We start from the raw sequence: 25154 nt of genomic DNA, 5'->3' as shown, positions 1-25154 counted from the left end.
CACTTTAAACATTTTCAAATCCTTCAGCACCCCTTAAAGCTACAGCACGACTACGCTTTTAATTACCCAATCATTCTAGGAGCTGAAGTCTTCTGAAATTCATTTCCATGACTTTAAAATAAAGTTTAAAAAAACCATCCTTAACAAAAAAAAACAAAAAAAAACAAAAAAAAACAAAAAAAAGCCTTAACTGATCTGATATAAGCGGGAGTCTATTTGGCTTCAGAATCAAATCTGCGTCGTGGGTATTTGGTCAGAAAGCCAGGTGTCTCAGGGTGCAGGTGTATTTGAAAAATCCGCTTTACTGATTTTCATACTTGATAGAACTGCTCAATGTGAACTTGAAAGAGCACGTCACAACTAGTCAGTATTTCTAATCATCTCTTGGCTTGGTTTGGATAATGCTTATTAAGACATTGAAAAAGACTAAGTCTTCAAAATATTATTTATAGCTTTGTTTTTACATCTTCAAATACTTGTTTGAACTGTTGTTTCCATGGCTGGGCCACCTTACGTCAGAGCTTTCCTACAATGGATTAATGTAGAAATGGCATTAACAGCCCGGGCATAGATAGAGCATGAAGAATGAGCAGAGAATGATTAGCGCTCCTTCAAATTAAAGGAATATTAAATTATGTTTAAGGAGAAGTTCACACACATCATTCTGATCAGGCTTTAATTAATTCAACTAATGTCATAGTCACATAAGTTGAATTAATAAAAGTCATATTCATGAAAGCCTCTTAATTAGCTCGGCTCTTTAAGGTCAAGGCCAACAGTAATTCAAATTTAATCTGATTTGCTTCACTCAGACCCTTCTACAATAAAAGCCTTTCTAAAGTATTTTCAGTGCATTTCACATTCCACAGTCAGCATCTGGGTTTATTGTATATTAATCCAATCAGACTGGTGCTTTACCTGGCCTTCCAGATGGGGTGCTGGATGCAGTCACCACGGTACCTGCTGAGGCAGCCCCTGCTGTGGCAGTCAGAGGTGAGGGAGACCCCACAGGTGTCGACGGGTTGGACGGAAAACTACTGTTAGTGTGGTCAGGTGAGTAAATCTGGAGAAGACAGAGGGAGAAAATAAGGTTCGGCATTAATGCACCAACAACAGCTGTTTCTTTGGATTTTACACAGCTTTACCATCTTCAAGCCTCTGATGTATCATCCATTATGTGGGTTTTACTGCGGGGAATGTTGTAAAAATGCATGGTGCATACATATGAGCTGTGTTAAGAGTCATCTGTGCCCAGAGCAGGCCTTCACAAAATGAAGCATAAACAATCTTCACTTTGATGTCTTGTGCACGTGAGGACTTTTTCAAGTGGTTGAAGATCATCACCAAGAGGCGTGTGCCGTGTCTCTCTGAAGAGCAACTGAAACTATGTTACTGATTGACAGTATGTGAGTCCAAAATGTAGACATTTAGACTTTATCTTATTTAGGAATGAAGTCATTCATGTGAAATGAAGAGTGACACAGCAAAAATGGCCGCACATATTAAACCAGATAAAGAAGAGCAGTGTCTATATTGGACATTTCTTAATAATAAAAAAAAGGGTAGAAAAGAACAGGATAAATTCAGATTAAAACTCTAGTGAACACCTGCAACGAAGTTAGAGTTTCTAACTTGTTTAAAGTGCCAGTGCAGCCCATTCATTACTATTCCTCTGTAGCGTTAACTCTCAAACTGGACACCCTCTCGTCTCAGGATCTCTGTATCAGCTGACACTACATATTGCATAGTGAAGCGAACATCTAAATCTATTTTTATTCAGCTATATTTTATTCTTGCATGTTTTATAGTAAAGTGAAAGCCTTTTGTTTGTTTTTGCATGTTGCATCCTCTGCCAGGTTACACTGAGGTCACTGAGTTTTAGGATGACATGTCAATCACAAGGGAACGAGGAGATTACCTCTTCAGAACTTCCACAGGGATTTCATTTGTTTAAACAAATTCTGGATTAAAGCACAAACACGTCCCTGATTTTTCCCCCCCTGTAATAAGAGGATATTGTACGATAATGGAACATGTCTCAGAGAAGTCAGGGTATTACTGGTGGGCGCTTACTAATTAGCGGAGGGAAAAAAAGCTGCAGATCCACAGAGATTTCTCGTCCAAGTTAAAACCAAATTGAGCTTGCTGGATAGCGTTTGACTTCTGCAGGGATGATAGAACGCACTCATTATTAATAATCTCCTTATTCAATCTTTATCTCCGGGCTTTAGTTTTTCAATCAACTTGGAGTATCAGGGTGGAGGTTTCGCTGGAGTGTGTCATAGAGTGTGGAGGAGGAGGGATTGGCTGTTTTTGAAAAAGGACGAATGATTATTCATGATTTTCTGCAATCTGAGAGCACAGTGTTGTTTTTCTGCTCAGCATTTTCCCTCTCAGACACGCAATTCAGTCAAAAAGTAAGAGGGATTAATATTCTGCAACCAGTAAGACCCCAAACAATCCTCTGAATAATTCTTATTTCTCTAAAGAAAGAGGTTTATAACCGTGACTTCTGACCTGACAATATATGACTTTCTTTATAGCGGTGTATTTAGGGTGAAACACGGCTCATTTTACTGGAATAAATGAAGCTCCACCTCATCATCAGTTACGCTGCTGCAGGCGGCATGGGGCCAATAGGCACGGCCAATTTAAAAGGGTGGAGAACAAAAGCTCTACAAAGGGCGGCCCGTGGAGTTGAGCCACAGCCGTGTTAAACTCCCCTGTGCCCCCCGCTCCAAACACCCTCCCCCACCCCAGTCCAACCGTGTCCATTTCACTCCAGCTTTGTAATGCTAATAGAACTGAGTCTGCAAATATAAAAGACTTAATTTGTTATTACCATCCCTTAACTCTCTTATTCTCTCGTCACACTGGTAAATGTTTTGGGTGAAAGTGGGTGAAATAAACTTCTTGCAAGAAATGCAATATGAACAAAAATAATATTTATAGTAGTAAATAAGTAAAACAGCTACCAATTTAAATCCAAAAAGCTTCCCATGAAATAGAATCTATATCGTTTAGTATATTTGGAAATGAGTCTCTTGCCTAAATGATTCTTTGGGTCATCTTTCACTTTATTGGTAGATACAGTTTCTTTGTACTGTCTTATCCAAACAACATTAGGGCACTTCTATAAAAATGTTTTATGTAGAAATTAGTAGATACTGCATATGTATGCATTTCAAAAACAAACCACCGTGTGTTCCAGAAAATAACCATGCTACATTACAAGATGCCACAGATACATGCTCTGGTTCTCCTAAGTGAAGTGTAATCCACTGGCTTTAGCAGCATTTTCAATGCACAATTCTCTTTCTTGAATACTCTTAGTTTAAGCCCACATTTATCCGAGCTTAGGCCAAAAAAACAACTACAAACATGTCCTCTGGGCTTTTTTAATCAGCAGTCAGTATAGCACTTAATTCCCTGCATGATTACAGAGGTCACCTTCTTTAGAGACAGAAACAGACCAATAGTCTATATTGTGGAGAATCCAAACGAGTCTGACAGCACACAAGTTACACATGAGTGTAACACCATGTTAGGCCGGCAGACTCAGGGGGAAATGCAGCGACCTCTGTGAAGTCAGCAATTGCCTGAGCCACATTGAGTGTGTTAATGTGTGTACCAGTAGGACTGCCCTGGTTATGATGGGCTCAGGAGATTCATGCTTTGTACAAACACCATAAATATATTCTATGAGTCCCTGTTCAAGTTTCAAGAAACATGTTTATACTTCCTGAAGTACAGACTGCAGCAACATCTCTTCTTGGCTGAAAACCAAGTGAGTGAGATGGTGAACAAGCGTTAAGTGTAACTTGTATCACATTTCATCAGGGTTGCACATTTAAAAAAAAAAAAAAAAAAGAAGTCCTTTTTAAATGTAGGGCTGTAACTCACCGAGGCCAAAGCCTTGCCCAGTGCGTCTCCAGTCTGTGAGCTTCCAGTGGCATTCCCTCGATTTGCAGCCACTAAGAAAACACACACACAGAGGGAGGCTTTGTAGCACCAACTCAGACAAATGAAGAACAACCATGGTACACAATGCAGCTGTCAAACTGCCTGACTCACTGCTTTTACAGAATGGATAAACAGCAATGATTACATCAGGACCGTTGAATTAGTCATTCTGAGCAGGTAGCTGAACTGTTAACACTGAGACGTACCCATAACGCCGTCGGCTGAGTTGCTAGACGGAGTGTGCGATGCTGTAACGAATGGTGAAGTGTTGCTGTTGCTCCGGTGGAAGCTGGACATGGGAGGAAGACTGGCATTGATGTCTGGAGAGACTGCGTGTGTGGGGTAATTCTGTGAGATGAAAGAAAACAAAACACACAGGCTCGATTTACAATCACAAATGTGTGTGTGTATGTGTGTGTGTGTGTGTGTGTTTTAAAAAGAAGGACTTTATTTATTTCCTGACTTCTATGTCCTCCCAGGCCGTGATGAAGCTAAAGTTACAGGGGGGGAGGGACAGTAATAAAGACGAGGCAGGCAGCATCTGCAGGCTCCCTGTGATGCCCAGCCAGCTGAAGCAGACCAAAGCAGATCAAACAGGGACATAAAGAGGGTCAGCAGGGTCTCCACTGATAATAAACAGACCACAATTTAAGACACACAATCCCTCTCGCACTGAGAAGGGGTGTGAGGGTAAAGGGATAAAAAAAAGCTTTTAAACGGAGATCTCATTTATATTGTGCTTCATAATACGATTGTGATCTCTGATGTATAAGTGATGCATAAAAAGAGTTATTGACCGTCATTTATCATGGCTTTTAAAGCTGACACGAGTTGCTCACCAAACGGTCGTGTGCTTGCAGGCTGCTGTAGTTTCCTGACTGTGGCATGTGAGATGCAGATCCTGCAAGCATCCCCCCGTAGCCAGGCTGACTGATCCCGTTGGACGAGTTCCAGGGATCAGACGAACTGTGGGTACCATCTAAAAATAAGGAACGAATCATATTAGCATGTAATCGTTTACAACATGAACCCTAAGTGTGACACAATGTCTAGGCCTAAGCTTAAAACCTACAGTCATCCAAGGGCCGCCCTTTGAGTTTTGCTCTTGGGACTGAAACATGATCTTTGTCCTGAGTCCAGCTGAGATAACACAGAGCTAAAATCAACAATTATGTCTGATTTTATGTCTACATCTGGGAGTCAGCCACACTGAAATAAATAAAGCGATAGAAAGGCTAAATAAAGCACAATCATGTGATTGGTCCATTCAACTCAGGCGAAAAAAGATACCTGTTTAAACGTGAACACAAACACCAGGGCTGCAACGAACTACAGTAAGAAGCTTTATTTAGTCGTCATTTCGACGATTGTGTTTTTCTCGAAGTCATTACAGAAAAACGCCAAAAATGACTGTTACAGTTTCATGCTGTCTCTTCCAACAGCTTCTCATATCCGTTTACAGTTCATTGACTGGCATAAATGAAATCTGTAAATCTTTACAGGATTTTAGCAGCAGACAGTTCTCTCAGTTAACACGTTCCTTGTTTTTTCAAACCTACCGAAGAAAGTGCTTGCGAACATACTGCTGGAGGGTTTGGGAGAGGAGTACGAGGGAGAGTCTCTGTTGAAGTCCTCTGAGTTTGGAGACGGTGCATACACCTGCAGGGAATACACATGTGTTATGGGTTAGGATAAAAGCTGTCAGCTTTTGTATCTGAAGTTCATCATTTCATCCTTTTTATCAAAGTGCAGACTCAATTGGATATTTTAGGGATGTATTAGGATGTGATTGTGACCACCATCGATAGATATGACCCTGAAACCGCAAACACACACACACTTTAATGACTAGCTCGCAATCAAGATCATGAGGGGAAGAGTAGATTATCAGGGGTATTTGCATTACAGATTAACTCAACCTCTAATGGAAGTATAATGGTACCCCTGTACATGCTTCGACTAAATGACTGGCAAATTACAGCATTCCCAGTGAGGCAGAAATCACATGAGAGACATTTTTCTTTCTTTATTTTTGTACCTACAGGCTGTAGGAGGCACAGTAAAAGAAGAGGCACAATGGGCACGCTGTTGAACAGCTGTGTGAATGCCAAGCTACACGGGAGGATCAAAGGCACTGGAGGCCAAACACCAGTGATGTGGTCTCTGACTTCATCTCTTCCAGATGAAGAAGAGAAAAAAGGTCTGAACAAGTTCTCCCTCCCACAGACCAGCTTGGATGACCCCACAGTCTTGTAACACTAATCAGAGCCAGACCAGCTAGCCTGATTCCACCTGCACATTAGCAGCTTGTGTCCTGTTTATAGAGAAAAATATTACATTTAGACATATGCCTCAAAGAAATTGTTTTCTAAAGATTACAAATATGTTCATGGCCACAAAGGTTGTTTACTTGCTTATGTTGTTTTGCACACACACACACACACACACACACACACACACACACACACACACACACACACACACACAGAAGGAGCGGATGGAAAATGTGGCACACATATGAGCTATATGACTTAAATAATTTGCCTGCACACAAAGCACATATGTAAACACAATCAGTTCAAAGACCCATCTTAAGAGAGACTCAGGGCTGTTGGGCTTTGCTGACTGAGCTGGACTCCTGCGTGTTGATGTCTGGGACTGTAATTAAAGTCTCTGGAAGGGTGGGGCTCTCATGGGTCCTCTGGCTTACACATGTGACCAGGGTTGATAGTAGATCCATGGAGATCTCAGGTTAGACCGGGCTTTTGTCTTTGGCCTCTGTCAGGCGCTCAATGGGCAGCATATGGCAGCAGATAATGCTAATTGTCCCTTTTTACCCTGGGCTAACCAGTCAAAGCATTAATAAACCATCCCAAACACTGGGTGCCTCATTCCGCCAGCCCATGTAAGAGAGGGCCCGCCTGGGTTTCCATTTACAAGGCCATTAATTAAAAGCTGTCACTCACACGGTTCAGCACACCAACACAGGCCCGCAGCAGTTGTTTGAGCATCAGGACTTCTTATTCTTATATCAAAAATGATTTCACCAGGGTTCACATTTCCTCAAATGAGGTAAAATATATTCAAAAAAATACCACCATATCAAATTAAAATAAACTGTAATGGCCAACAAAAAAGATGAACACAGTTCACAGCCTCTATTAACAGACAAACATATTTATTTGTTAATACAATATGCAATGGTTAAGTCAGGAAGACTTGAATTAAGACAGTGTTAGAAGAAAGACATTAAGCTTTTTAATGAATAGTTTTTGAATATTATTTCCATACTTTAAACAAATGCTGTGGCTCATTGGTTCAGCTCTGTAACGTGGCTCACACTGCCTCAGCTGAGAAATGAATACATCCCCCCCATGTCTGTGAGCATGTGGCCTTCCCAAATATCAAATGGTATAACACAGGCTTTTGACTTGTAAAAAGAATGTCTAATGTCGAACTAATAGTGGAGAAAAAAAAGGAAAAACTAAAAAGAAAAAAAATCACAAAAACGAGAAATAAATAAGGCTTACGGCCAGGAGAGAGTTTTAATATAATCTTCATCAAGAATCCTGTTTTTGTACGTCAGAATTTGAAAACGCATCACTCACTGGGGCTTTCTGTTCAAAGTTCAGTTGTAACACACTTAGCCTGATGGAGGGGTGGTCATCAACATTTGTTCAAAATACTCACCAGGGCTTTGTGGAAAATTCAGAGCTCACTACTTTTCAAGTTAAAAAAAAAAAAAAAAAAAGGTATAAAATGTACCGTTCACCAAGACTATCTGTCTGAGAAAAGCTGTTTTTTAAGAGACAGTACAATAACTTTCATTTTGAATCCTGTTTAATGTACCCACGTCTCTTTGTCGTACAAGCAGAAAATGCTCACATATAACCACACAACCACTTCTGAATACTTTGAAGTTCAAAAATAAGCAACAGGTAGACAATCATCCACAGGTGAAAAACAGCTAATGACCTTAAACAGCACATGTTCATATGTTCTCATATTTGATTCTATTATCTATCATATGACATCAATCCCATCAGCCGCCTTGCAACATTTAAGATGTATTAAAAACACACAGAACAGAGTCAGTATTCAGGGTCTCTAAAAATAGATCCTCCACACAGCAGAATAACACATTCAAGTCTTAATACCACAAAAATCTGCTTTTGGCAACAATAGAGCCTCATTATCTACTCACAACATGTGCAACTTGCACACTCAGTATACAACAGTCAACACACGGGCAGCCAAACAACCCCCACTCTAACTTTGTGTTGCACAAGCACGCATGCTTCAGACCATGTGCAGCACATGTGCAAATTTGGAGGATGTAAGGATTAGCTTCTGGCCGTAAGTGCTGACCCGTACAAAGTGTGGTACAACCTGTTGTAGCACAAACAACAACAAGAACAACAGGCATGTCCCATTTAAGAGAAAATGCTGTCTGTTGTGGTTTTACTATTTCCTGCTCGAATTTTATGACACTCCAGTTACAGAGGAGATGTTTATGTGAATCAAACAAGAAGGCTTTTCACATTATTCTTTTTTTCTTCTTTTCACTGATGTGCAATGAAAAAAAGATCAGCAAGTAGCTCCATCTGTATCGGTTGCGTGCCATCAGCTCACAAGCCAATGGTTGACTGTGAATTCTCCCAGTGCTGCGGATGGTGAGCCTGCTATGCAACTCTACATCACAGCAAATTAATGGGGAGGAACAGATGCAAAAAAATGTTGAGAATAAAAGTTATTCCGACAAAGTTGGTGCTATTTTAACCAGTGCTTTTGATCATACAGTTTGCCCGCCCTGTCCACATGTGATCAATTTTCTCCCCATCACCAACTGTAACACAAACCTGTTAATACTTCATAAAAAAAGAGATCAAAGTCCTTCTTGTGCAGAGGAAACAAAGATGAAACGCTGGAACTGGATTTTAAGAAAAGTTAAAACCCAAGCTTGAGTGGGATGACCTTTACAATTCAACGTCACAAAAAAAGGCTTGTTTTTCCTTTATGTGCCCTTTATGTGAGCGCAAAAGCAGCACATGCAAAAACAGGTGGAAATCTGCCTGTGTCATTTGCTTATGACAGGATCATTACTTCAGGATTACTGGCACACTCAACAGATCTTATTTAGACTTTTTCAAAACCAGGACCTCAAGCAGATTCATAAACGCAGGACATTCCTTTGATCAATAACATTCAACAAGAAAAGGATTTTTATTTTTTTGTCTTCCAAACTTTCTGCAACACAACCTGTCTTTACATCCAAGTGCAGCGCACACACGCACACACACACACACACACACACACACACACACACACACACACACAATGGTTCACAGATTTACATTAAAAGTTCTGGTGCAGAAAACATTTTCAGACTAACAAAAATCAAAGCGATCATTACAGAGAAGTTCAGTAAATCCCATTAGGCTCCCTGTGGTGTGAAGAATGCAGATGTGATTAAAGACAGATGGAATTACAGCAACACTGGAGCTTGGAGCTCAATCTGCAAACAGGAAAGTCTAACCTCAACAGGCAGCCTCCTTCCCTTAATCATTCCCAGACTCCCACTTGTTATTATTTCAGCCCCGTCTCCGAGCTCAAGCATCCAGCCAGTAAAAATAAATTCAAGGCAACGAAAAACTTTGTGCCCAGCTTTTCATTCTGTGTGTGGAGGAAAAGTTTCCCAAATGGCAGAACGATTTTTGTACAAAAATCCCCCAAAAAACTACCAGTTTCTTCACAGCTGGATTTGCACAAGTTTTACAGTTAAGACACTTGTTTCACATTGAAATGAAATTGTCAGTCACCTTAAGCTGATGTCATGGAAAAACAGAAAGAAAGAAGCCTCAGGCACATGCATTACATACAGGGCTGCGGTGCTTTTAACTTGAAATGAATAGAAAAACTTACTGACACATAGACAGCCAGATAGACAGGCAGAGTACACACACACTTTTCCAGCTCTTCTCTGTCTAATACACACATTCTCAAAGAGACAACTCACCGATTTCCCGTTGTAGTAATACATTAAAGAGTTACTGCCCATTCCAGGGACAGGGTAGGCGCAATACATTCTAGCTTTAACTGAAGAGATGAAGTTACACTACAGAAACACACTGGCCTTCTCTCTACAAATACATCCGAAGCGCTCGATAGGGACTAATAATTCCTCAGTGCTGGCCTCCACACTCGACCCACTCAGAGGAAACTTATGCAAAGCAGGGTTGTACCATGCATGCTGAGGGAAGAGGGGTGAGAGCCAGAAGGGAGTGGCTGGTGTGGTACGTCCCTCGCTTAAGCCTCCGAGTGCTGAGGCAGAGGGGAAAAGGAGGTGGTGGTGGTGGGGGGCACTGGGGAGGGGAAGAGAAGATAAAGGGAAGTGGGCGGGACAGAAAAATGTGTGAGCAGATTTAGAAAGAGAGAGTGAGATAAACAAAATTAATTCCAGAAATATAGAATGCCGATTTTCTGCAGGGGAACCCCAAATAAACTGGAACTAAAATAATGTCTCCCTGAAGAGGCTCAAAATATTAAGATGACTAATTACAAGGAGAGCATACTATAAGCAAGTGCTTTAAACATTTAAATCCTGAGTGTATAACCTTTTTTTCTTTCTTTTCGGTGATGATTTAATAAGTGTGTGTGGGGGGGGGAACACACTTCACCTGTCCCCTCACATGGCTGTCATGAGGGAGTGAAAGTGAATGCTCAAGATGAAAAGGGTGGGAAACCGCTATGAATCCGTAAATCTTGAACTCGGAAATGAGAGGTAGACAAATAGGCTATTTATTAAATGTGAAGTGAGTGAGTATCAGTGTTGGCAGAGCGACACCTTTAGCCGAGAAGTGGCTGTTAACACAGAGTTGTGAAGCATGCAACATGCAACAGCTGCAAAGGGGCCGGCTCATGACGTCCCAACATGAAAATAATGCTCCATTTCCTAAACCCTGGGGGCCTCAGACGGGGGAGAAATGATGGAGGAAGAGAGAGAGAGAGAGAGAGAGAGAGTGAGACCAAACAGCGACACCCATTTTGCCATGGTTTATGGTCACTGCTAGCCACACAGCTCCCCATTACCTTTATCATGTGAGGGGAGGAGGGGGGAGCAAAGGAGGGGAGAAGAAAGGAGAGGACAGATAGCATATTCCAAAGAGAGGCCAGGCTGTACAGTCTGACTGGATCCCTTTCATGTCTACCACTCCAAGCCTCCTGGACTAAACACAGACCTGCAGACTCATTGAGAACATCACTGTTATGGAAAGATGAAAGCTCCCACTTCCCAAAGAAAACTACGCCTTTATTATGTTTTCCCTTTTAGTGCTGTTATTATTTATCTCCCTTTCTTCTCCAGGACTCTTTCAAACTCAGCCAAAAACACTGGCTCTACATGCGGTTACTGATTTAAATCTGGCACTGTTTCAAGTTGATGCTTTAAGGAAAAATGGTAATGATCGAAGTGTTTGAAGGGGTCTAAAACAAGTCCAGACACACGGCCCAGTGTTGAAAGTACAACACATCAAAGCGGAGTGAAACTGGCATTCATTGGAGCAATGATGAGCACATATGAATCCAGAGATTCAGGACGTTTCCAACACATCTCTTTCAATACTGAATCTGAACTTTAGAGAGCAGGAGTGTCGATTGGTTTCAAGAGAAATTATTAAATAGATTTTTTTTTAAATACTTTGGATGTCTAATTAATATACAAAGGGAAAAATGACCATGTCTTGCACTGATTCTTCTACGCACACACACAAACAAACACACAAGCAAACAAAAACCTCTGCCCTCTCCAAACACAGCCCAACTCATTACAAGGCTCTTTCTTGGGAATTTTTTTGGGAGCAAATCTTGCAGGCTTAGGTCACCCTCTCCTCATGCATGGATTTAGTGATGATGTCATCAGACAGGAAGATTGTTTCCTGTAAGGAGCTGGTTCTAATTAGAGAGAGGCTGACTGTCATAGGCCTATAGCACAACATACACCTACCGTTAAACTGCTGCTTACATTGATTAACAGTGTACATAATATTTCAAAGTACCTCTGTGACTTTTGCTTGAGCGTCTGACTGTGCAGACAAACACGATTTCAACAATGCTGAGAGAAATAGTTTCCTTTCTTCACTCTCTCACTCTGAACACTGATTTTGATTCTCAGCCGCCACCTGTAGCTCATAAGACTACACTGTGACAACATCTAACAGTCGTCACTAACTTTCATGTTTATCGCTACTTTTAAGCAGCAAGCTCCTTTTTCATTATTGTAATCTAGGGTATCTAGGTATCCTGACTGCATGAAAAATACCCTTCAGCTTGGAAATGGATTCACTCATTAACGTTTTTGTGGTTTTGTGATTCATGGCTTGTTCATAAAAATGTTCTTAAAACATGTTTGAGAAGCATGGATACACTCTATGTTGTGTTTAAAAGTAGAACATGTGTTTTGTTACATGTTGATTATCATGAGGGATTAGAGTTTTACCATTCCTGTTCATTTTTTCTTCTGACTACACATATTAGTTTTCCTGACAAGCAGTAAACCTCAATGACATTCTAATGTAAAACAATACAGCTTCACATTGTGAAATAAATGTGGCAATAAATAGCAGAAGTGTATGACAGTCATGTGAAGTAGTGACAGGGAGAGAAAGAGGGATTCCGCCACAGAAGAAATGGCTCGGGACATTCAGGTTAAAAAAAAAAGGTCAGCCATGTTCTGCTCCTGTTTGACAATTTCAATAAGAAGTTTTTGTTTAGTTTCTTATCATCTTAGATGCTGTAATGACGTAACCATCCAAAAGAATCTTCACCTCATTGCCCTTCAACACAACTTGTCATAACCTCTTTAGCATCTCAAGTTCTCATGGTAAAAAAAAAAAGTGACTCTTGGGCTGATCAACTCCACATTATATTTGAATAAAGGCTCTGGACAACAATAAACTAAGCTAGTAGGATATTTACCTACTATCCTCCTTACACTGGACCTGTGTGACTTATCTCTCATACATCCCATTACACATGACCTCTGACCTGCTGTGAGTGCCAAAGTTAAAAACCTAATGTTGTTCAGTTATGTTTTTCCTGGGTTAAAACGGCCTGGTTTAGATGTCCTTAAATAACAACCATGCCCTTTAGTAAATGTTGACAGGCTGTGTTCTTAAATCTGCCAGCAATCCAAAAATCAAGGTTTGCATTAATGCTGGAGACTCACGCAAGCCCAACATGAATAATTTACAACAGGCCACAGTGTGAGTAATGACTTTAATCTGTGCATTATTTTCCTGCTCTTTGTCCTTTTAACTCCTTGTTCTCCTTGCACATGAAAGAGGTCAGGCCTCTGGCTTGTATGCCTGTTCCTTTATCTGCAGCCTCTAATGTCAGTGGTACATTTCAACAACCCAAACAAAGATAAACACAAGGCCCAGGGTCCCAGAGGTGGCTGCAACTGTTCACCATCATCCCTGTCAAACCAAGGGTGTCTATCTAATCAGCCATCTGATGAGGCTGAGTCCCTGGGGAGCTCAGCGGATGAGACAGAGCCTGAAATATTGACCAGGCTAAGAAATCCTTTATCCTTCAACTCTCCTGACATTATAAATGTATATTATACAGTTTATACTAAAGATTCATCCAGCCATGTTTCTACTCGAAAACTAACCTGCAAAGCAGAGTACACTGTGGATTAAAAAGGCAAAAAAAACAAAACTTAATGTACAGTACAAGAGCTAAAGCATGTGTTAGCTAACTTATCTATCTGGACCTTCATCATGACACATCTTTTCTTTTTAAAAGCTTATGTTCGAGCAGAAAGATTACGCCCCATGTGTACACAGGCTGTAGTACTCCAAGCAGGTGGTACAGGTTCGGGTCCAGCCCACAGCTCCCGTTCAAATGTCATTTCTACAAAGAGCCTTCGTCTAGTTTTCAATGATGAATTCTTGTTTCACTGATTCTCTGTCTACTTAGATCAAAATAAACACTAAAACCTCACCAATAAGTGGTAAGCCAAACTCTTTTAGGTTCAAGTTTTCTGTACTTTTACTGGTTAGTAAATCATTCAGTTCAAATTTATGAAGAAAAAAAAAAAAGAAGCTATTTCTGGTCCAAATTGGGTTAAAACAACTCTTTTAAAAATCCACATCGGGTGTTAATGAAACATCAAGCAGAACCTAAATTCATGTAAACTTCAAAAGGATGGACGTAGCTAACTCTTGTTGGTAGGAGCCTGGGCTGCAGCTGTTGCAAACATATTTGAAACATTAACACACAATAAGGTTAATCACATTTTAAAATAAATCAATGATTTCAAACTCATGACTGATTTTTACACACAACTTAAATGATGAATAATACATAATTAGAGTCACTTAAGATACCCACGATATCCATGCTGTGAACAGTCTGATGTGACCTGGCTAATGAAAAGCAGAAAACGACTCGTAATGATTTGAAAAGTCTGAAATCCTTGTACTGTGATGGTCGTATCATTCACTCACCGTGTCCTCGCCTGACCTGTTTGCTTTCATTGTGCGCCATCATATCAGCCATGCACTGGAGTATAGGCCTTTAAGGTGGGGCAATGTGCACTAACTTCTTTAACTCTCCAAGTATAAACACACGTAATGTATTTGTTTGTGATTTCAACATTTGGATCAAAACAGCCAAAGTTTAAAATGCGCAGCTTCCTATGATTCTGCTGGTGGACCTCAAATCTAATTTTGCAGAGAGACTCATGAAGGCCTGGGCTGAATGTTTACACAGAGCTTAACTGATGCATTATATCCACAGCCTATTCACCAAGCCCTATTACTTTGTCCCAGCTTGCTGTGGTTCAAAGGAAGAATCAAAAAAGGAGCTGCTTTCTCAGCACAAGCAAACCTTAGGTCAGTGTTGCACTCGACATTTTGGTGTGTTGTCTTTGAGCTTTTAAAGGCAGATGCACAGAGAGCGATGCATAACATGTATCCTTTGAATGTCATGCACCAGACAGCACTGCAGGAGCATTTCTGGAACTTAAGAATCAGAGCCTTGAGCAGACTTTCTTGCAGCTTGCACTGTACAAATCTCAAAGAAACAAGGGTGTCTGAGTGATCTGTCAAAAGCAAATGTCAATCTATTTTGTCATCCATACTCAGGGTTCTCGCTTGCAAAAGTCCCCGGGGGAAGCAGAATCTCAGCCCACCACTTTCTTTCTCTACTCCCGCAGCCATATCGTCACCAAAGCCGGGGAGGAAGTGTCACATCGAGCTGCTTTGCCACTGACAAGGGTTTGCAGAGGGGGGGGGGGGGGGGGGGGGGGGGGAGAAAACATGATTTACACAAACAAGCTGACATGAACAAACACACAACACGTACACACCAGGCCTTTGCAGCTTCCCATAAATATCCTACAAGATGCAACTTTCCCCCACGAGCCACAAACCCCCTCTCTCTCCTTCTCCGTCTTCAGTCCTCCTGTCAGACAGGTGCCCACGCAGCTGCCCATCAGCATCCCTCAGCGCAGCCGCCTGTCTGTCCAATGACAACACGCTCTGTCCTTTGCTCTCATCGCTCGGTTTATACAGTCCAAAAATTCAGGGAGCCAATTATAGCAAAAGGTGTCTACTGTAGCACAAAGCAAAAGGAAAGCTGTCATGCTCGAGTGCTTTAAAGATGTTTATCACTAATGTTTACAAGTTCTTAAGTCAAGTTCCAATGTTGCATTTGGAAAGAAAAACTAAAACACTAAAGCCTTGAAACAATGGAGAGTATTCAGAATGTTTTATACTTGTGAATCACACAGTTAGAATCACATGGGCAGTATCTAATAATCTGTGTGTGTGTGTGTGTGTGTGTGTGTGTGTGTGTGTGTGTGTGTGTGTGTGTGTGTGTGTGTGTGTGTGTGTGTGTGTGTGTGTGTGTGCGAAGAAGGTCTCTGTATATAAAATGAAAAAGGACCTACAAACATTTAAATGTTTGCAATCAGCAGCTGGCCCGTCTAGATAGCCTTTGCATCCTGGAGCTCTGCAGTGTCAAAATCTAAATGCACACAGGATGTGCTCTGGTAAATATTTTGATTTGGTTCCATCATGTAGTGTATACACACACACACACACACACACACACACCCACACACACACACACACACACACACACACACACACACACATCTTGTTTGGACTTGCGTCTTACTCTGCCCGTGTGATTTAAAACTCCTACATTTATTTTTAGACTGAAGAGCAGGGATATAAGCTGAGGGAGGACAAATGAGAGAAAAATAAATAAATAAGAACATTCCCAGCAGTAGACATAATGATAGGAAGCGTTGTGTTGATTTTTTTAAATCAGTCAGTTATTCAGGTCCCAGGGCTCTCACTCTTGCTTACACAAGCAAAAGCTTTCAGTGGTGTTTGCAGCTGCATTCATGTTCAGGTACGCTGCAGGCTCTTCACACAGCTGCCTCGGGTGAAGTAGCTCTGACTCCAGGTGCACCTTCCCCCTCGACACTGCTTCAAAACCACCCTCTCTGCCTCCTGTGCCGAAGCCAGAGATACCAACATGGGTCTTGGCTGATTGCAATCCTTCAAGATTCACCTTCTTCAGCATTCACTGTACACATATTAAAGGCCACCAGAAGCTTTTTACACCATCCAATAGTTAGAAACATCACCCTTGCACCCCAATATTTCAATACCAACACCTCCAAAAAGCTGCCAGACAACCTCCCACTCAAACATTTCTGAATATACCACCTATCAAAAAATGGCTCTATGTTTTCCCTTATCTGTCAGCAGGTTAGAAGAGACCTATAGCCTGCATTAAACACCATCATCTTTATTCTTTCAAATGGGATCAAAGACTAAGGGGGATAATTCCTCCAAGCTCCAGGCTTTATCTCTTGAGCACTACTGAGTGACAAGAAGGAGCTGTATTTTATCCCTTGCTCTGTCACTGTTTTTCCCCATCCTGCATTGTACTGCTTGATTGTACTCTTATGACTCACAGAGCGGCACCTGCGCCCATGTGTTAAGTACTGACAAATAAAAAAAGCCCAGCGTCCATTTACACAACAAAGAGATGTAACCCGCGAGGCAGCCATTCTTTGCCTCGCTCCCTCCTCCTGACAAGACCTCAAATATATCACTTACTTAAGAGGGAAAGGCAGAGCGCGCTCCTGCCACTGCCTCTCTCCCTCACGTGCTGACAAACTTCTTTCAAACCTAAATCCAGAGACAAAACACACGCCAGCCTTTTATGTTCCGCGGCTTGTTCCATATTTGATTTCAGAGGAACAGCAGCAGAGGTGACGATTATCAAAGCTCTGAAAGGCAAATCCACTTTCAGACTCCCTAACCCCCCCCCCCCCCACCACCACCCCAAAAAAAGAGGGGGAAAAAAGTACCAGCAAACCCTTTCATTGTTTAAGGAAAGAATAGGGTAGGATTTTAGTAAACCAGTTGCTTCTTTTAGAAGAAAAAAAAAAAAGAAAAAAAAAAGAGAGAAAATACTTGTCTTGAACCAGTTCAAGGATTTCAGGGAAGGATTAATGAAACCTTTTTCGATCCACCAGGGTTTTAACAATGAACATCTGACTTAGTGATTTATGCATATTAATGAACTCCAGCACCTCCTGTCTAAGCAACTGCAAGCTGAGCTCCACTCTTCTCTGCATCCTAATGGTTTCTGCTCCACCGGGATCATTACCAATAGAAATTTCAGATATTCTGTGCTATTAATCTCTGTCTGTCCTCCTGTTCGGCTACGTAATGACTAATTAAACATCAAAAGAGCAGAGCTGGGGATCCGCTCTGACAGCCTCTCTCTCTCCCAGGAGAGGCTGTGAGGAGGCTGCACTGTGACAGGGCAGCACTGAAAATCAATCACCCCGAGGTGCACATGTGTATGCATGCACATGCGCAAGCACACACAATGAACAGAAAGATGAGGCCTACAGAGACATTTACAAACTCGTATTAGCGTGTAAACATCCGACAAGTTTAAAGTGAACAGGCACCACCGCTGTCACTGCTGAACACGACCAAAAAACAAGCGAATTCCCGGTTGTGATGTCAAGTGAGGCCGTTGTGAAGTCAAGAGCGTTCTTTGTTAGCAAGTGGTAAGAGGGAGGTGTGTGTATGTGTGTGTGTGTGTGTGTGTGTGTGTGTCTGCTTAAGTAAGCTCACTGTGAAATCTATTTATATGAGAGGTAGATGATCTTCCACTCACAGATGAAGGCAAGCCAGGAGGGACCTTTCGAACCTTTTTTGTTTGTAGAGGATCTGTGGAAAGATGAAAGCACTTCTATTCAATCACAGGTGAAAAAGAAATAAGGAGGCAACAATCAATGTGTTGTTGACAAGTCATAATAACAGGATGTACAGGGGGGAATTGTTCTGTAATGAGTAGTGTTTTATTATAATAATACAATAACTGTAATTTTCACCTTAAATTGCCATTTTTAATGGCTTGAACGTGGATTAACTTAATTCAGGATATTACCGGCCAAAGAGGGCTGCTGGAGGATTTTAAAGGGACAGTTTGAAGTGTTTGAAGAGTGTTCATGATTGCAGCTTTGCACAGATTTGGTGCCATCTTCAGAAAACCAGGACCATGACCAGAATAATGAAGCCTCTTCATTAGTGCTGCTAACATTAAAATGCTTAAAAATGCTTCACTGCATATTGTTCAAAACCTGTCAAGAAGAAGTGTACACTTTGATTCTGTTTATTATAATGTGGAGATGATTTTTAAATTTAGGATATGGTACATTCTCCCTTATGAAATACAATTCATCGACATCCTCTCTTGTGAATGTTTTATTATAAAGACATTTGTTGGCACTGACCGACAGGTGGAGCATCTTGTAGAGAGCGTCTTCTAGGGTTGGCTGCAGTGAAGGAGTATAAGGGAGCGGATGACTTCACCGAAGGAGTCACTGGACTCGGACTCGCCAACCCAATGTCCGGGCGTACAGAGGACTAAAAGAGAAACAAAACACACACGTGTTGAAAACTACAGCTTTCTTTGATTGGGGGGGGGGGGGAATGTGTTTACTCTGGTTATCAGTGGTGAAACAATCTTTAAGTCATTGTATAATTTCAAACCCAACATTTTCAAATAAGGTCGTTTAAGATCTTCAAAACAGTTTGGTCCTCAAACAAAACATAAAATGTGTTGTAAAGGATACAGACAAATCATTTTAAGAGAAGCAAATCTGTCTTTGTGTGAAGTGGGATATGTAAAACGGATTTTCAGAGCCCATGACATCATCCTATCGCCAACATTTTTTAACCTCTACACCCCTGACAAACTGGGTGAAGAGACCAATTAAAGGCTTGGTCTAATTCGAGTAATGGGCTGCAGAGCAGCGGGGCAGGGATCGTGTGAGGTCGAGGTGTAGTAGTCACGAGCCTTTGAAAACCCTTTACAGGATTCACCCCCCTGTGAGGATTGACACAGTCACCCTTTCTACGGCTTTGACTCCTGGTTGATAAATCTAACACACGTTCTGACACATTCAAAACAATATAAAATAAACTACATTCGGTATTAATACCAGCAGCATTATAAAAGAAAGAAGATTATTTTGTCTGAACTGAAATGTGGGTCAGTAAAAAAGCTGTCAGGGACAACAACAACAACACAATGCAATCTAAAAAATGAATCAATCAGGTTTTGTTGAAATGGCAGACTGACACTGGTGCTACAGCATTCACATGGCACAACAGACCCACTTCTGCCGCGTCTTTGTTCAGAGATACTGACAAATCTGTGCAGCAACACTGGCTCTGGCCTCTAGTATACTATTGTTGCTACACAGGGAGGGACCAAAAATGGAAGCTTGTTAAAGTCTATGTGAACAAATGCAAATGCAATTCTGCCATCACTACTTCCGACTTGATTCTACCTTAAATTTAATTTCATATTTTCAATTAAATCAAGATTATAAATGCTACCAAAATAATTTGGAGTTGATTTAAGATGCATCTGAACACTGACGGTCAGAACTGAGGGATTTCTGAATCAAAAACCCTCCTAGCCTCAGGAGTAATGTGCCACGTCTGTCCGTTTGTAGGTCATGATGAAGTTAACCAAGGCTACCTGCCTCGTGGTTAGTAGAAATGAGACCAGTCGTCTTCTTCAATTATTTAACAAAACACAGAGAAAATGGGTACACATAGCGATGTGAAACAGATACATTCGGCAATCCTTTGACTGAAATCCATTTAAAACACTCTGCTCTGAAAGTCATTCAGTAGTTTTATGGTTGTTTATAACCAAACATCACTCAGAGATTTGTTGCAAATGTTGATTTTTAAGACTTCCTGCCCGTTGTCTCAGATCTCTGCAGCAGCAGAGTTAAAATCATTCCCCTAAAACTGCCACTTAGAATAGTTTTCCACTTTCTATCTGTTCAGCCGACTGACTTCAGCTGTTTGTGCTCTGAAATCATTTTTGCCTTTTTATCTGACAGTTAATTTGATCTATTGAGTTGATTACAATGCTCCCGTTTTATTGTTTTTATCTTCATTTGTCATTTACTTTTTTTTACATAGCTCTGTTTAAATATGTCAGATTTTTTTTGCTCTTTTTGTATTTACAGTACAATTGTGATTGTCTCTTTTGAATTGCTTCTTAAAAGCACTTTATGAACCTGTCTTGAAAAGTGCTCTACAAAGAAAGTATTAATATTACTACTTTAATTGTGTTTCCTGTGAAATCGCTTTTATAAATTAGCCAGTGTCCTTACATTTTGACTCTACCCTTTGCGATCTTGAAGTGTTTAGTTTGAGAAGGCCAAGATTTGTTCTTGTCAAAGTGCATTTGGAGAAGACATTTGACAAGATCTTTAGAGATGTATGCCAGAGAGAATTTATGTAATGACAGATGCTTGTCCGTGGACTCTTTTTAGGGGCTCTAAGGTTTCCAGGATGCTTTCAGTTCCCAAAGACTTAGAATTTCAAAATGTAAACTTTAGGTGTCATCTTGTGTAGCCTTAAAACATACAGAGTCAGTCCTTGGAGCTATTCAATAAGACAGCAATAGGAGGATTCACAACCTTGAGCTAAAAAAAAAAGCAATGGATTCTCTTTTTTGAAACCAATGAAAGACAGTTGAGGTACACCTTCAGTTGTAGAAACCCTGACGTTCTTTATCCACCACTCTTTCACCACAGTTGTTTCTCCTTCATACTTTGATCAGGCACCATGCAGTTAATCCTTTTGTTTTAATGTCTCAACAATATTAAATGGTATTAAATGGAAATATAAATACCAATGTATTTGTGTCAAACCTTTATCAGCTCTTTAGAAGCACCATGACGTCTGATGAGAAACTCACCTGGCAGCCTGACGCTCCAGTATCCCTACCAAAGCCAAGAAATGAAGCCCTCTGTGATTTACCTGTTAGAAAAAGCACAGTAAACATGACTGTTAACATTGCAATTCTTGAGCATACAACGACAGAAACTAAAGACCTCCATTGGTCCTCAAATGGGCAACAAAAGATGCTGAATACAAACATGAACTTAAAAAATCCCCCCTCAAAGGAAGGCTTCTTAGCAGCCAAAATAAAACACACATAGCAACACACATGAATCACACACATCACAACATCCACACTCAGCAGTTTCACACTCCTGGAAAAAAACAAACAAACAAACGAGAGTTCCTCAGGGAGGATGATGAATAACTTTAACAGCATTGTACAACATTTTTGTCAGACATCCAAATATTACAAACACAGACACAAGCATTGGAACTAAATTCTGTTTACTCTGGGGAAAGGTAAATATCTTTTTATGAGGTAAGAACTTGCATAGCCTGGGTTTTTTGTTGCACAATGACTGATCTGAATGATGCTTCCGCAGGTGCAAGTGAACAGAGACACATCTGAGAGAATTCACTTGTGCTTATCTGAGCAATCCTGCAGGAAGACGGAAGACAGTTGTTGTACGCCTGTGCAGCAGACTGTCTCTGAAGACTTAAGGAAACAGGCAAAGCTGCTTCTCCTGTAACAATGATGTGATACAGTTCTGAGACATCACTCTCGCGAAAAGAAAACAGGATTAAGTTGTCAGTAACCGCCAACGTTCCCGATCATTTGGATGATGAAACAGCTTCTCTGACGGAGAACTTTAATTTCTTTATTTCCTGTCTAATATCTAAAAGAGGCTTGGTGACATTCTTTCCTGTTCCTTAGATGTTTTCTGATGAAAAAAGGTTCGATCAAGCGCAAGAGTTAAAAATTCATTAAGAGCATGTGTCTCGTCACACACACTGTGTCCTACATGAATAATTGATGGTCACTGTCGTAGTTTGAGGGCCCACCTGAGCAGATGGACGCGTTTGAGAGAATTATGTCGAAGCCCGAGCAAACACAGCTTCAAAAACTATAAAGAACAGAAACTTTACGAACAATGGGGTCTTTAATCACCTTTAAAAATATACACGAAAAAAGAGGAACCGCTGAGAAAATACGATCGATGACATTTCCCTGACACTGAGTCTGCTGCAGCCATCACATCTGCTTCTTTTATTCTGAAATAAAAAAAAAATCGATTGAAGTTATCTATATAGCACCTTTCATACATAAAACATGCTGCCCAAAGTGCTTCACAAAAGAAAAGACAGAAGAGAATGAGAACACAAAGAATGTCAATTCTTTTTATTGACATTAAATGAAATAAAACAAAAGATAAAGGAAGTGTAAATACAATGAAAAAAGAAAAATAAATAAATGTAAAAATCAATAAAATACGAGCAGAAAAATCACTATGAATTGAAAGCCAGATTAAAAAGGTGGGTCCCAGAGAGCTTCCTGTTCTGATGTTTGTGTGTGTTCCACAGTTTGGGAGCATAAAAGCAGAAAGCGGTGTGGGTCACACGAGGGACGTTTAAAGGGTAAACATTCGAGGACCTGAGTGAGTGGGCTGGAACATATAAGAAAATAAGATCTGTGATGTATGGAGGAGCAAGGCCATGCAAAGCTTTAAAAAAAAATAAAAGTACTTTAAAATCCACTCTAAAAGAAACAAGAAGCTAGTGCAGGTTTTTTTTAAAGTGGTCATGTTTGTCTTTTCCTGTTAGGACTCTTACTGAACAAGTTGCAGTTCAATACATATTTTTGGGCAAGTGAGTTCAAAGGGAGCTACAATTGTCAACACGACTGGTGATAAAAGCCTGAGGTAAAATTTCGGCATCTTTCTGTGAAAGAAACAGTCTGACTTTAGCTATGTTTCTTAGATGAAAGACAGATGTGCTTATGGCTTTGTTAAAATGAGGATTCAAATTTAAATCGTTGTCTAAAATAACTCCCGGATTTGTAATGTGTGTCCTGATCGGCTTGTTAAAACCACTGAGCAGAGTTTGTAGTTTTTCTTCCATTTCCGCTTTTTCCTCGTTAAGTTTTAAAAAGTTATAGCTGACCCATACATTAACATCCGAGAGGCAGGCGATGAGAGATTGAAGCGCATTGGGGTCATCGGGGAGACGGAAATATATAATTGGGTGTTGACAACATAAAAATGGTAATTGACCTTGTGTTGTTATGATTTTTCCAAGTGGAAGCATGTACAGTGAAAATAAAATTGTCGAAGAATGCTTTCTTGAGGATACCAGAATTAAAACCAAGTTTTTCTGACACACAAGCATCAAGGCTGACATAAAACTCTAAACCAGACTAAAACATGGTCAGAGAGACCAAAGCCATTTTGTCTGTTGATCAAAGAGTTGTGGTCGATTGTGTTGAATGCTGCGCTGAGGTCTAAAAGAAGGAGGACAGCCACATTGATTTTTATATACAAACACTCTTAATGTCACTGACTCGGCCTGTCTCTGTGCTGTGATTGTCTGTTTTTCATTTACTACTTTGTTTTGTTTTTAAATCAACACCTACAAAAGCTGAATCTCTGTAAAAGTTTCAGGAGAGTGCATATTAATGATGCTGAAGGAGTGTAGAGCAAAGTGATTTATCAAGGAGAACAGGCTGCTTGGTGGGCCACTTCTAAAGCCAGCAGCCTGAATTAGCAGAATAAAATATTCCCTTATCATGCAGTGACACGATCTCCTGTCAGAGGCACAGTTAATGAATCACATTGTAAAAGTGTCATTGCAATAATGTGGACCTCCAAATGAAAACAATACAACCCATAACACGTTGTTTAATCGTTGCTTCTATGAAGTATTGAAGTTTAAGAGCAAGCATAAATCAAAGATAAATCCTATATTTAGAATAAAAAAGAAAAGAAAAGCTGAATATGTTAGCTCCCTATAAAGATCACAGCCTCACAACAACAACCAACTTCATTTCATCATTATTAATTCCTGGTTTAATTTCATTTTTCTGAGCAGGGCTGCACAGGACTGGGTGTGTTTGTCTGCGTGTCATAAGCCTCCTAATGAGTCGAAAGAGATGTGATTGATGGAAAGCCAGAGTCATTATCTGCCTTAAAACAGAAAAGACACAAAATACTAAATGTCAAAAGTAACATGAAAACAGTGCTCTAATTACTGCAATCACCATCAATAAGATAACTGTTAGTATGCAGACTGCCATCACACAGTATAGCCCATATGCAACAACAACAAAAAAAATCAATGTCATGGAGGGGGTGTGTGTGGGGGGCGGGGGGGGGGGGGGGGGGAATCATCAATTGTGATTAAAATATTCTGTGGAGCAGTTGATTAGCATACCACTCAGATGTGTGAGTGTGTTTGTGTGATTATAAATCACTACTGAAGAATCTATATTCATTTAGCATTAGAAAGCGTCTTCACAGGGATTACATATAAACTGTAGACTGGTTGTGAAACCAAACTTAACTCAATGCAGACAGACAATACAGACAATACAGACTCAATGATGTACAAAACAAAAGCTTTCTGTGAAGACTCAACACTTCTATATAGTTTTTTTCCCATTTGAATAAATGAATTAATGATTTGTATCCACACACACGTGCATGTGAACTAGTTCCTACAAAAGCTACCTATTTCTTTTTCATGGACATCTATCTACCGTGAAGTCAATGTAGATATTTTAAATGCATTCAATGACTTATCACCTAGAAGTCTTGAAGCCACAACTAAAAACTGTGAGCTCAAAATGCCCAAGGTTCAGTTTATTCATCCAAACTGAGAGAAGCTCTGAAGCAGCACATCCTTAGAAATGTGCCTGAATCTGGCAAATCAAAACACAGT

General features: G+C 40.5%; 1 protein-coding gene across 5 annotated transcripts in view; it reads right to left on the bottom strand.

Annotated features, from left to right (window-relative positions):
- Nucleotides 1-25154, bottom strand: part of tcf12 (transcription factor 12) — a 65023-nt gene that overhangs the window by 10372 nt on the left and 29497 nt on the right. For all 5 annotated transcript variants that reach the window (XM_079339204.1, XM_079339206.1, XM_079339207.1 and 2 more), the window contains exons 6-13: nucleotides 21295-21356; nucleotides 18800-18932; nucleotides 18181-18233; nucleotides 5523-5622; nucleotides 4803-4942; nucleotides 4170-4311; nucleotides 3904-3974; nucleotides 919-1063 (exon numbers count right to left, since the gene is read on the bottom strand). In XM_079339204.1, coding sequence (XP_079195330.1) covers nucleotides 919-1063; nucleotides 3904-3974; nucleotides 4170-4311; nucleotides 4803-4942; nucleotides 5523-5622; nucleotides 18181-18233; nucleotides 18800-18932; nucleotides 21295-21356 — 846 coding nt within the window. The remainder of the gene's footprint in view (nucleotides 1-918; nucleotides 1064-3903; nucleotides 3975-4169; nucleotides 4312-4802; nucleotides 4943-5522; nucleotides 5623-18180; nucleotides 18234-18799; nucleotides 18933-21294; nucleotides 21357-25154) is intronic.

This window comes from Symphodus melops (assembly GCF_947650265.1).
Source record: "Symphodus melops genome assembly, chromosome: 3".
NCBI classification, from domain to species: Eukaryota; Metazoa; Chordata; class Actinopteri; order Labriformes; family Labridae; genus Symphodus; species Symphodus melops.
This window is presented reverse-complemented; position numbering and strand designations above follow the sequence as displayed.